A 14035-nucleotide genomic window follows, 5' to 3' on the forward strand; every position below is an offset into this window, starting at 1 on the left:
GAAGAGAGTCGGAGTTACAGTCTAAGTAACTTTTCCACTCGTATTTATCTGATAAAATCAACAATTGCAGTTCTTAGACCAAAAGGGAAGGGGACTTAATTATAATTCAGTAACTCAGTAGGGAGCCCAAATAATGATTGCAAAGGATGTAAACTGTGCTGTGAGACACCCTGCCTGTTTGCGTTGCAGCCCCGCTAAGACCCCAGGAGATCCTGAAAACAAAGAGAGAGAGGAGGGCACTGGAGGCCCTATCAGCTGTTTTAAACGGACACCATCCTCTAGCTGGTCTGTCGAGTCACTAGCTGGTGACCTTACCTGTGGTAGAAGGTAAGGTGGTCTAAGGTCCATCTGGCTGCTTGTTCCAGGGTGCGCAGGCAAGTGACCCTGAGGCACCTCATGTGTGACACTCTCTGCCTACCTGCCGTCTTATATTGGGCTTTTTGGTGGCTCATCCTGTGCAAAGAACTACGGTGTCTGGATCCAGGTACAAAACATCCTTAGGCAGCCTCCTCCCAAACAAGTAACCTGCTTTTAGATACCAACTCGAGGAGGAAACAAAGTGTTTCCTACCTGGAAAAGAGGGCAGGAGGGCTGCTGCCACTGTAGCCTCGTCCAGCGCTAATTGCTGGTTGTTGAAATGAGCTGGTGCTCGTGGTTTCCTGTGGGCAAGGAAGCTGTGGGGCTGTGTTAAGCCATAAATATGAAGTCTGGAACTCCACGTAGCATTAGACTATGAGATCCGCATACCGCTTTTACTGCTTCCCAGAACTACCTTTTTCTTTTTTTAGCCAAAAACTTGAAAATGAGGTTATTAACAAAAATGAACACACAATAATTGCTTACTTATGGTTTTTCCCAAGAAAGATTTAAGTTTTAAAGCAAGCACTACCAGTATGCTTGTTTGCTCTGAGAAGAGGAGTCGGGCATTTACAGTGAGGAACTGTGCTTGGAGTTCGGCAGTAGGTAGGAAACTGCGCTCAAGATGTATCTAAATCCCAGCGTGTTAACCCACCCACATACAAGTGCAAAATTGTTTTTGTTGGTGGTGGTGTTAAATGCAGTAGATATTATTTGTTTTTGCTGAATTTTGGGTTATTTTTTTTTTTGATGCTTCTTTAGTTTTACTAACACTTTTTTAACACTTTTTTTTTTTTTTTCCCTCTCCCTCTCTGACTTCAGCTATTGATGGATTTCTAAAAACCGATGAAAGACAAAGACTGGCAAAGGAGAGAAGAGAAGAAAGGGAGAAATACCTTGGTAAGATGGCAGGAGGTGTATGTATTATTTATGTATATGTGTTAGTAGGCTTAAGTTACTAACATGACATTTTTTCTGTTCTGAATTTTAAATGTGGTTCAGGCTGTTCCTAGTCTTTATCACTTATAGTACTACTTTAAAATTAAACTATAAAAATAAATTCATCTATGTCTTCTTTGATTTCCATTCAGGCATTTAATATTATGTAGTTAGAAGCTGACTTTCTCCTTTGATTTATGTACTTTTGAATGTAGGTTTATGTGCAAGATTTTGACTGTTAGGATTCTGATTTGTAAAAATACCAAATAAGCCTAGAATAATACTCAGGATAATATGTAGGATGATAGTACTCAGGATAATATGTAGGCTCAATTTTAGGCTATTAAGTTTTAGCCATATTAAAAGATATCGTGGAGTTGTTAATTATACTATAAAGCAGATGCTTTTCCGTAAGTTTTAAAATAGTTAATCTTTCAAGAGAATGAGAAAAACTAATTAATTTCCTGAATAACATAGGCATTGATGTCAGAGTTTTTACAATAGTCAGTTGTTTTTAATCTACTAATACCTCCAGGGAAATGTTGAGGAAATCACAAAAAATGTATGTATATAAAAATATGTCTATATATAAAAAAGGGGGGTGGGGTGTGTATACACAGTTCATTTCGTATATATATATATATGAAAGAAATTAACTGTTCAACATTGCTTTGGACTTTCTATATATACACATATAAATGTATAAAATGTTGAACAGTTAACTTCACTTTTCCTCACTGTAATAACAAGAAAGGTCAGTAGCACTGTTCCTTAAGGCTACCTGACATTCCCTATCAGAAGGAATTGGCAGTGTTTTATGATTTCGTAAAATTTAGGCTAGACGTGTATTTTAAGGAAATGTCAACTTAAACAGTATGGACACCTGTGAGAAGAATCATGGAAAAATACCGTTTTTCTTGCAATAAATAAACAAACAAACTGTTGCCCATTTCTTGACAAAACCTGAGACTGGAGACCAGTGACTTGACAGGTTTTAATACCATGGGCTTGGTGAGCAAGATTCCTTTTGGTAGTTCCTGTGAAAATCTGCTGGTGTTTAGTACTTCATCTCCCCAGAGGTTCTGTCTGTATGGGGCACGCGCCAGCCTGAGTTGTAGCTTATGTCTCTTCCAGGTATACTCAGTCCAGACTGTTTCTTCTGTCCTCTTAGTTATCCCTTCTTTGCTAGTTCCCGAGAAAGTGACATGATGAGTAGATTGGAAAGGACTTGAATTAAAAAGCAGAAGAGGAGATGAGAGGGAAACTGAAAGCTGGAAAATCTGGGAGTGGTTGACCCAGGGGATTTGGAAGGTGTTCTTGTCTCCAGACATCATACGTGGCTTCTGGAAACATACTTTTTTAGGGTCAAGGCTATTTCTAGAATGGGGAGCTCTGGATTTTGGTCACAGTTCGTCTGTGGCGAATTTCTTTTAGAAGTTCGAAAAAAAGCAGCGAATTCCCCAGAAGAACAGATCTTTATGCAACCAGCAGGTACTTTGCAGCAATATGGAATAACCTTTTCACCAAAGCCAAAAGTCATTAATCAGTGGTTTAGCATCCCTAAATTAAGAAACAAGAATTGTATGTATGTCAATGATGACAGAATGGTTTGCTTCTCTGTCCAGAATCAGTCCCAGGTTTCACCTACTTACTCGGAAGGTAATCTTAACACAGTCTTGCTTTATTTTTGGTTTTTATCAACTCCAGCATGCTGTTTTCACCTGCTGTACCTGACATGGCTAGTAGTCATTAACAATTAGGGACTGGTCACTTGTCTTCTATTGTTTCTGAGGTAACTTTATCTGTTGACAAGTCTGATTCTTCATGAGTACAGGTCCAGGCTCACCTGCAGCACTGACACCCCTCTCATACTGCCCTGTCCTGGTGAGGGGGGAGGAATAGTGAATTCTCATAAGGCAAAGGGGAAGACATCAACTATATTTCTAACAAGAATAAGGTAGAAGGTGTTCTGTAAGGCAGGCTGGATGTGAGGAAGAAGTATTTTAGGGGGGATCCCGTATTCAAGGGAAAGATATGCAACTGTTGTAAGAGGATCTGGTATTGGAGGGACCCTGGCTTTAAACCAAGGGCTTAAGGGTGGAGTGGTGGGGCTAGGAGGGGCTGAAGGTCAGGGCTGTGGTTAAAGAGCCTGGGGTCAGAAGCTGAGGGGGAAAAAGGCTGGTCTGAGAAGAGGGAATTGAGATGGCTGGGCAAGAGCCTAGGACTGAAGGGGAAGATACCGAGAGAGAGTTAGAAGGGTGCAAATTTGCTGTACAAGGAAACAGGAACTGAGAAAGCAGAGGGAGGCTGAACAGGTGAGCAGGATGAAGGACGCGCTCTTGTATAAACAGTGTTAATTCTGGCTTTCCCTAACTTTCAAGTTCTTAGCCTGCCAACTGTGAGAATATTCCTTCTTTGATATCAGCTGTATGTGTCGTGGTATGTGACATTACAGGCTTGCGTGTATGTAGGCATGCTTACTGAAGTCCTTTTTCCTGCCTTTTTATGGAATACACTTGCATGAGAAGTAGATTTTTCCTCATGATTTGTCACATTAACTTCTGCTACTTGTTCTCCTGTGTAAACCTGAAGCAACAGTCCTGTATGTAATGTTGCAGTCTGAATTTCTGTAACAACAAGCTAATGTCTCAAGAATAAGATTATGACTCCAGTTGGGCAAACCCTCAATAACAGAAGTGTGTGTTTGTTTATTTTTCATACAAAGAGGAAGAAGTGGATAACGATGTAGCACCAAATTATGAACAGAATGGTGTATTTTCAAAGCGTCATAGAAAAATTGGTGTACATTGTTTTCATGTATTTATTTTGAAGGCAGTCCCATGATGAGAAGCACAGTTTTAAAGAAATTCCAAGGACTTTTGCTTCAACATATATAACTGATTCACTTTAAAACCTACTCGGAACATTTAGCTTTAAGCTACAGAGGGATCTGAAACATAAAAAAGATTTGTTAACTATTCTGTACACTATTTTTACATAGGTAAGGGGCACAAAGGGGCACTTTGTCACCTTGTGTACAAAGGGCTTGCCTATTTATTTATTGAGTAAATCACTTAGATTTATTAATAGTTCCAGCACTTCTGTGCACTCTATCTCAGTGGACTAAAACCCTGTGTACTTGTATTTGTTGTTTTACTTTATTGTGTTGTTTTATCAATTTTAAAGCAGGAGAAAATTTGCATGGAGTGAAATGCACCTTTTTCTCTGCCTTAGCTGCTAGGGAACAGCAGATACTGGAGAAGGAGAGAAGAGCAAAACTTCAATATGAAAAGCAAATGGAGGAGCGATGGAGAAAACTGGAGGAACAGAGGCAGAGAGAGGAGCAGAAGAGAGCAGCTGTTGAAGAAAAACGGAGACAAAAGCTTAAAGAGGAGGAGGTAAGGTCCACTGGGAGATGTATGGCAGAGCAACTCTGTGTGATAGCATTAAACATAGCTGAATTAAATGTTGATTTCTTTTTTTTTTGGCCCAGAGACATGTGGGTATTACTTTGGGAACTGCAACTACACATCACTGCAGCTATAAATACTCTACTACTGCTTGTACATCAAAAACATTTTCCAAAGCTTTTTTGTCTCTTGACTTTTTTTTTTTTCATCTGATCTCACAGAATAGTCATCTACTTATGCTCACGTATCTGTGACTCTGACTGTCAGACAATAAAGCACCAGCTTTCCAGAAGGTAGCTTTTAAAGATGAGTGTTTCCATAAAATGGCAAGATTTTTCTTACTGTTTAGTTTCCTGTCCGTGAAACTGAACTAATGTTTACAAAAATGTTTTGGTTTTCCTCAGTAACATAAAATCAGAAATTTTTACTTAAAGCATTGAAGAATCTAGGCTGGTTTAAAATTTGAGCACAGAACAGAATTAATCACATATCTTTTGAAGCATCTTCATACCCTTCCTCTCTTCTGTTCTTCCCACTGACATCATTTAAGGTTCTTTCTTGCTCTAGTGAGTCCAATTTCTGATGCAGATCTCTGAAGGCAGTGTGTGTGTGTCTCTCTGCATGACATTCTGTAGAAAACACTAGCACTGTAACAGATAAAGAATTAATGATTTTTGGAAAAGGGGGCAGTGGTTAAAAAAAAAAAAAGGGACAAAAGAAGATATTTCCCTAGTTCCTAGATAAAAAGGCTGTAGAAATCTGCAGTTATTAACCTTCATTTTTTTTTTCCTGCCCCCTATCTTTTGATCAAAATATCTGTGCAAAAGAGGTAAAACGTTTCTGCATGGCTTCAGAATAACATACTGCTGTCCATTGAAATTTTTTTTGTTGTTTGATTTTTTCACTTTATTCTGAAGAGAAGAGTATATCCTGCTGTTCCTCTTTCAACTGTAACATATGCTGATTGTGGCTTCTGCATAATAGCTGAGAATTCGTTTTAAAATATTTTGTCGTGTGGTACATTTCAGATTTTGGTAAGAAAAGTAGCAAAAACTGAAACAAAGGGTAGGTCTCTCTCCTTCTGTGGTAACATCATTGACATGACATGCTCCTTCCCCAGTATTTCCTGCTGTAATAACCTTTTGCAGCTAAGCAGAATTGATCCTCTCTATGGGGGGTGGTAAGGGAAAGTGGCAAGTATAAAAACTTCCAAAACCCTTTCCTCAAAGTTTACACCGAAGAGGTGCAGGGAAGGGGAGAAGTGTAGGAAGAGAGCAGTTGCCTGGTTTCCCTGCCTGCATGGTCTGCCTGTGCTGGAGAAATGAGAGCAGGGTTGTCAGACGTTAAGAGAGGCGTCAGACCCAAAGGGTCTCTTCAGTGGGGAGCCCGTCTCCTGTAGTTGCCACCTGCACTTTGCCAGAGGTTGGACGTAAGAGATTGAGCACACAGTGATGTTTCTCCCAAGCATCAGCGAGCCTGTTGTAGCTCCCCAGCACCCCATACACATGATGGGAGACTTCTCTAATGGCGAGAGAAAGGCTGCCTCCAAGTTTTTGGGTCATGATATGAATACCACTCCTAGATCTGCTCACTGACCTGGTCCTTCAAGCTTAAACTGTCCAAAGCCTTTTGGGAGTCAAGGCAGGCCCAGGCCTGGCTCCTTTTCTCTCTCCCCCTTCCCCCAGGTTGAAGAACCTGAGAGAAGACTACGTGGGGAGGAGGACAGGAGAGGATGCTTGCTTGTTTGGGGATGGATTAGACCTGGTGGGAGGAGCCTCTGAAGGAGGGGAGGGTACATAGGGGAATAATCTGTAGAACAGGGGAGGATGAGAGAAGAAGGAAATGGGGTAAAGGAGACACCACCACCTCCTGGCTTCCCTTCATGTTTACTTGTCATTCCCTCATTTCTCAAATTCCACTTGAATTCTGCTAAAGGATCTGCCAGATCCCACCTTCCCAGCTCTTCTGATGAGCCTCTCAAACCCCATAGGCTTAGTAGCAGTGGAGGTCCAAGAAAGGATGTTGATGAAGTTGCAGCTCCTTGGGCATTGCAAGTTACTCACTGCTTGTGAGTCACTCTGGATGTTTGAGGCCACCTTTACTGGAAGAGCTTTGAAGCCATGTTTCCCATGCCTGGGTGTGTGTGTGTGGTGCATCCTGGACAGTGAGCCACTATACTGCAGCATGTCCTCAGTGTTTTTCCTTTTAACACTGGTTTACACTGGGTGGGGACTGGAGCACCCATTTTACCGGCTCATCGGGTGTTCAGAGTGCCAAGTACAAAGATTTTCTTCCTTCCTCTCTGCCTTATTGGTTGCCCATTAAATCTTCCATAAGTCTTTTTTCCTTGCTTTTTAACACAGCAGAAGGCAGCGCACATTTGTGATAGGAACAGGTTATATAAATCTCTCTAGAAAATATTGTCGGTGCATCTGTAAGAGTTTGAGATGAATGGCTCTGTGGCGACCTGTTGGCTTCCTACATCAGAGCATCCTCTGCTCAACAGTTTTGCATGCAAAGGGCTTCTCAAAGAGGAGGTGGCTACAGTTTGATTTATTTTGCTTACTTTTTCCCCTCTACAGCGCCAGATAAGAGGTGGTGGTTTTAAAGTCTCTGTTGATGGGAATGGAGCTGTTTTGGCAGAGTTCTCTGTGGTAGCTGGAGCTTGTTGCAGAGCACAGTGGAAGTGTGTCCAGTTCCTCAGACAGGAACCAAATAAATGTGTCTGAAAATCGTCCTGTCTATATTGATGGCACCTTTCTAATCTGTGGAGGTCTTCAGTAGCACTGCCCTTCCCTCCATACTACTTTTAAAGCTGCCTGCTTCCTTCAGTAAAAGCAGTTCCTGAACCTTGAGGAAAGAAGCATGTTGTTGTTCAACAGAAACTATTAAAGAGTTGCTTTTGATAGTAAGTAGCCAGTGGTTTTGGGACTGTATAAAACCAAAGGTAGTCCTCGTTTAGTTAAAATATTTTTTTCCCTTTCCATATCTTGAACTTCCATGTGACTTGGAAATACCTTGCCAATTGGGGAAGACTCTGTAGAAGCTGTGTTCTTCTACTGCTCTTGTGTTCCGTAAGACAATATGAACATCACTTGTATGGGCCATGTCAAGGATGCTAGTGCGAATAAGAGCAATAACATCCATCTAGTCAAAGATACACTTTTGATAAAACCATTAGATTTTGTTAAAAAGTAAATTGATAAAATTAGTACTGATCATACCAATGCACTAATGTTTAAATGAACTGCTACTGGTAGACAGCATCAAATCTAATCCATCACTCAGACTTGAAAGACTGATGTAACAACTGCTAAATGGAAAAGAATATCCTGCAGTGTTGGAGAGATTGTTTTGGTGCACGCACGCTATTGGTTACATTTGTAAAAAGTATGCACTTAAACACAAGAGAATAGAAAAACTCTTGAGATGTTATAGTGTTAATTACTTATTATGTTGTAATTCAAAGTTAATTACTTTTTGAATTGTAATTTATGAAAATAAAAACAGCTTTCCAAACATCTTTTAGCAATTCATATACAGAGTAGAATTCAGTTGCAAAAGTAATAAAAAAATTTTGCTACAAACTGTTTGAGGTTGCTATGTAAGCAGTCTCTCAATTTGCTGTGCAGTTGACAAGAGGAGAAGAGTTTAGTCCTCACTACGACAGCGACCGACCTCTGCTCCTCCTTGCCATTACTTGCTGCTGCAACTCCCCATGTACCTTAACACAGAGCCTTCGTTTTTCCTGTGTTGTTCTTTGCACACACTTAATAAATTTTCCCTTTCTACACACCCATAATTGTAATTGGTTGAGAGTAGAAATGAATTCTGTTCACGAGGGTAGTTAAATTTAAAAATACTGTATTGCTTTTTAATGCATTCTTTGGATAGAAAATAACGAAGCTATGTGTTGCTATGTGGAAGAGCTACTCAAAAGATGAAGCCACCTGATAATAACAGGAAACAGCGAGCTACTTACAGCGCTGAGGAATATATAAAGAGAAGAAGAGGGTTTTTGGCCTCTTAGATGTTTGTATTATAGGTATAAGGCAGATTGTTTTAGAATTGTTCGCACAAAATATTTTAAGTCATAGTACTTGTAAAATGAATTTTTTTTCCTTGTCTTCACATCTGTGTCATCTTTTACATTAAAAAAAAAAGGAAGGTGCTTCAGTCAATTTACTTGTATTCTCACTATTGGTTTGTGGATTTGTTTGGTTTTGGTTTGTTTTAATTCAGACAGTGCAAATGTTTGTGCTGTCACTTAGTTGCTAGAAAACCTGGATGAATAACTATGGATTTTGGAAAGTAACATGTATATTTTAGATACTAGCAGTAGATGGCTCTCTTTTTATGGTTTTGCTCATTCTTAATTTAACATACATGCAAAGCTTGTACATTGTAGTTTTTTGTGGAAGCTCACTATATCTTTAGTGAAGAGATTGTTTCCTCTATCTAAAGCTGTTAGAGTTCCCAAATGAGGATCACATGGATAGTTTGATATGTTTTTAAGGAAGTACTTCACCTATAACATAAAAAGGAAGCGGGTTTTGCAGATTGTTTGCTAATGGAGTGCTTTGTCACCTTGTTCAGTTTTCGTCACAGACCAAATTATTAATGTATGGGTTGTTTATGCTGTACTTCCATGTGTCTTACTGTTTTCCATGGCTTTTTAGTTTTGTTCTAACTCAAAATGTTGTTGTTGTTGTTTTTTTTAAATAACTATTCTTTCTTCATGAAAAATGGCCTTCGTATTGTTCTTTATCTAAGCTATATCTGTAGGGCTTCATGAGGTTTAATAATTATGTTCTATAGTGCTTTAATGAAAGGCTCTTTGCAAATGAAAATGAATGATCCTCTCCACATCACGTAGTTGAAGATTTCAGCCTCAGATTGTAGGTAGCATGGGCTTTCAAATATGTATGAAAAATCATTTGATTTCTTTAATCTGTTTCATCATGCATTTTGTTCTTAAAATAGCACTTTCACAGTAGGTGGTATAAGTGTATTTTGTGGTTTGCAAATTAGAGAATTGCTGGTCCGTGCTCCAAGCAGCATTTAAAAAAAAAAAACCCAAAACATGCAAACATAAATCACCTAGATAATTCAAACTTGACTGCTTTCATCTTATCTTTTTTTATTAATATATAACAATATTCATTAGATATGGGAAGAAAGATTCTGTGCAAGTGTATGCTTTAATAAGAAAGAAATGGGAGGGTCATTTTCCTTTGTAAAGAGTGTGGGTAGAAACGTGCATTGGGGCAAGATGCAGAGTAGCAGAAAGTAATTAAAAGAAGCAGTCTGCCGAGAAGACCTGGTGATGAAATAGAAGGTGAGGTTTGAAAAGAGTAAGTACAGACAAAGGACTCAAACCAGAATTAAATTAATATTGGGAGGTGGGAGGTTAAAGGCAAAAAGAATGAACTTGAAATGCAAAGCCAGTACACACAGGTTTTAAATGTGAAATCGAGTAATGACAACATCATGGAGTAGTAGGGGTCGAAAGAAACTGTAGCAAAATAAATCAAAGGGGAGCGACTTTGGATTCCAGAGACTAGAAGGTTGCTTTCTTTTGTGGCTCAAAGTACAGAAAGAAGTGGAAGGGTGTTCAAAACTGTGGGGCTTTTCTGTGCTGTTGCAGAAGAGGCTGTGCTTGAGCTTTGTGATGCTTCGTGTGTTTGCTCTGCAGGGAGAAAAAGGAGGAGGAAAGAGGCAAAGAGAGCATTTGCGTGCCTGCCTGGACACTGATGGCACTGACTAGACAGAAGGGCGGGGGGAAGGGAAAGAAGCAGCTGCCTGCTTTCAGTGGTCTTTGAATGATGTTATCTGATAGACCGTGAGCTAGAGACATAGAAGGGAGACAAAGCTGAAGTGAGACCTCAAAATACACGACCGAAAGACCATCTTCCTGGAGGTGTCAGGAGAAATTGTAACAGCAAGGTGGGTCCCCTGGCTGAAAGCTAACAGGGACAGGAGAGCTGAGAATGATAGAAAGCATATGTGAGAATTGCTTTTTTTTTTTTCACTCTTTGTATAGAGGGTAGTATAATGGAATTCTTTATGGTACGAGTGATTTGTAATAAAGTTAAGAGGGCTTAAAGATAGAAGATAGTGCTTGATGTTGAAATTGATTGATAATTGGTAGCAGGGTTGGATGAGGTGGAAAAAATGAGGTCAGAATAAATTACTGTAAGTCATGGTAGTAGAAGAGATTCTTTAAAGAAATGGAAAGCTAAAAGTATATTACAGATAACCAGAAAATGATGACAGGGCATCTGGCGTTGCAGAAAACCAGTGACCATAGACAGAGCCTCAGTAAGGCAACACGATGTTTACAGATACGTGCATAAAAGTTCAAGGCATGGTAGTTGCTGGAGGTGCCTGATGTTAGGGTCTGATCTGCTGAAGGAGCTTCATCAGAGGCAACAGGCTCAACATCAGTGCAGAGACTGAAGGAGACATGCTTGAACAAAGACTGAAATTTTGTGGTAAAATATCTCAGGAAAGGGGAATAGGAAAACTAGACTAAAGTCATGAATCAGTGAAAGTAATCTGTCCAAGAAATGCAGGAGATATTTTCCACAAAGCTGATCTGAGCTACCAAAATGTGTTAGAGACAGAGCAGGGGATTGCTAGAAATTGAAGGGGATGTGATGTAATCACAGAAACCTGCCAGATTGAGTGTTTGAAGTGGATAGAGTTTCATACTAGACCAGAAGGATGTAGCAAAGGTAGTAAGTAGTAAGACCAAAAATACTAAGAGGATCCAGGGGCTAAAAACCATTGGGGCAGGAGTGGGAGGCAGCAAGGGTGGACTCATCTTTCACAGTAGGGGTTGAGCTGCTGAAATGTGAGGGTGAAAGAGGTTGCCAGATGCGAATGAGGTACTGGGAGGAGGAAAGAAAGAGGGTGGCAGGTGATGGAATGGTGGGTGGGGAAGAACCAGCTTTTATCTGCTTGAAAGGAGGAAAAGAAAAAGTGCGGAGCTCATTGCCACAACAATAAACCACTGAGAAACTAGCAGAGGGAGGAGGTGGGAACAAAACTGAGTGGAGGTCTTTGAGTGAGAGTTAGGAGGTGGTGGAGGGGGAATGAGGCGACCATATGTAGCTGTAAATTAAATGTAGAGCAGGATTTGGCAAGGGAAAGAAATCTCCTTGTTCTTCCTCATCTGAAAATCTGAACTCGTCAAGCCATGGAGAAGAACATGGAGGTGGAGGGAAAAAAAAATATCTCGGAACAGCACAATCAGGGCAGGCACTAAAAATAATACACAGGGAAAAAAAAATAAATCAGGAGCTCTTAAATGCCTAGGCTGTAAAGAACATAGTGGAAGGAAGGAGGGAGTTTTTGTAAAAATAAATAAATAAATTGAGCATCCTGCAAAGTAACCTACTTTGGGTTTGAAGTGATCATTTATCTGCGTGGCTAGGAGGAGCCACTGGCATTGCAGCAATTTAGCTGTGCTCAGAAAGGGATGGAAAAAAAATCCTGAGGTCTGCATAGACAAGAAGGAGTTAATGCTTGTCGAGCATTATTCTTATACAAATTAAGTCCAGAGCACAGCAGCAGCCTCACCAGCAGGAGCAGATGCTAGGCAGTGATGCAACCTGTGTTATTTACTTAGGCCTCTGTAGTGACCTCAGTGGCTTGCAGACAAAGGATACACAGATCTGGAGGTAGGTAGCATGCTGATACCTTCTTTATTCAGTCCTTTTTCTTTTCTTGCAAACAAGCTCCTGTCATCACCTTGCGTGGAGCAACAGCGGAACTGTGTGTTTTTAGCGTGGTTTCAGAAGGAGGGGGGGGTGAAAAAAAGAGCCCCCAAAGAACTGATTCAGATCTGCTTTCTGGTTTTGTACCAATAAAATCAGGAACGTTTAGAAGCCATGATGCGTCGGTCCCTTGAACGCAGCCAGCAGCTGGAACAGAAGCAGAAGCGATGGTCGTGGGGAGGAGCACTGGCTGCGGGCTCAGGAGGGAGAGATGGTAAGTGAAACAGGCTGCCTGCATTGCAGATCTGGAAGTGCAAAATGCATGAGGTTGTGGAGATAGTAAGGATGATACATTTTATAGTTAGGGTGGTACTGTAGGGGCTACTGCCTTGGGGCATGAATAAATGCTTTGTAATTGCTTGCCAAGCTTCCTCTCTCTAGTATCTTCTGGGGAGAAAGGTCACTCCTAACTTTAGGAATGCAGATCGTTTTAATAGAGTAATCAGAATCTGTTGGGAGGATGCTAAATGCTGAAATTAAAATTTATGCTCTCTCTTGCTTATTCTCTTCCCCCCCGCATTGTCTTCCCACGCACACAGTTAGCAAATTTAATATTCACCAAAGGACCGAGCACTGTCTAAGCCTTGCAAAAGATGATCTGTTTTTGTTTGGTACTTCTAAAAACCTGACGGGAATTTCTAGATGACTATGCAGCATGTGCAGTTTAAAATAGTTTGGGTTTTTCCCCCACATACTTTTTGTTGCTGCTCTTTTTGATTTGGCTTCAGAACAAATTCTTTTTATTACATAATCAGTCATGTACTGCTTTTATATTTCAAAAAGATGCATGTTTTCTGTTTTAAATCATATAATTTATTTAAATTTGTCAGGTTTGAATAAACCATTGTTATGGGGAAAAATATCCATGTTTGCGTGATGATGAAATATGACAGTTATTCTCTTTCAAAAAGTGTGTAAATATACTTAACTCTAAAAAGGCAAACTGTTTCACATCGTAGTTTTCACGATACGCCATCAGAAAAGCCAGGAAATGGTAACAAAAGAAGTCTCTTATACTTTGAGAAAGAAAACAGTTTGTCTTTGTGATGCAGTTTATGCTTAATTCCACCTCCCCCAATTTATGCAGTAATTTCTTTCACCTCTTTTTTGCTCTGATTTCTCTGCTGTGTAGGTGAATCAGAAAATACCCCACCCCCTGTTCTAGGTTTAGCTGCCAACACCCTTACTCCAGACCCTGTGACCTCTACTGCTCCTGCTGATTCCTTCAATGGTATTTCAGAGAATCATAGTACCATTGTGTCTCGTTTATAACTGTTCTAATCACTGTAATCCATCCACTGATCTTGTCCTTCCTAACCACTGTTTTCTTATTATTTCAGTCTGGTGCTCTACAGCATTACCCGTAGTGATGTGGACCAAATGTCTTTTTAATTTCCTTTTAATTTTGCCATAGTGGAGCAGTGCATGCCTCACATTCCAGCACAGTAGAGGCATTTCATGGTTTTCTCACTAACTGTAGACTTCTACCGCTCAAATTCTCATCTCTGTCAATTCTGTGGGCACTCCGTTTTTGTGTGCGTGTGTGTA

At 40.2% G+C, this 14035-nt stretch overlaps 1 protein-coding gene across 9 annotated transcripts in view; it reads left to right on the forward strand.

Annotated features, from left to right (window-relative positions):
* The window catches only part of MAP7D2 (MAP7 domain containing 2), an 88714-nt gene that overhangs the window by 49408 nt on the left and 25271 nt on the right, over positions 1-14035 (forward strand). For 3 of the 9 annotated variants that reach the window (XM_074605254.1, XM_074605228.1, XM_074605217.1), the window contains exons 2-5: positions 1180-1257; positions 4531-4694; positions 12587-12701; positions 13620-13718. In XM_074605254.1, the coding sequence (XP_074461355.1) occupies positions 1180-1257; positions 4531-4694; positions 12587-12701; positions 13620-13718 (456 nt within the window). Of the gene's footprint in view, positions 1-1179; positions 1258-4530; positions 4695-11497; positions 12392-12586; positions 12702-13619; positions 13719-14035 lie in introns of those variants that run through there. The other 6 variants (XM_074605208.1, XM_074605237.1, XM_074605246.1 and 3 more) reach the window with 4 other exon arrangements.

This window comes from Larus michahellis, chromosome 1 (assembly GCF_964199755.1).
Source record: "Larus michahellis chromosome 1, bLarMic1.1, whole genome shotgun sequence".
Lineage (NCBI taxonomy): Eukaryota > Metazoa > Chordata > Aves > Charadriiformes > Laridae > Larus > Larus michahellis.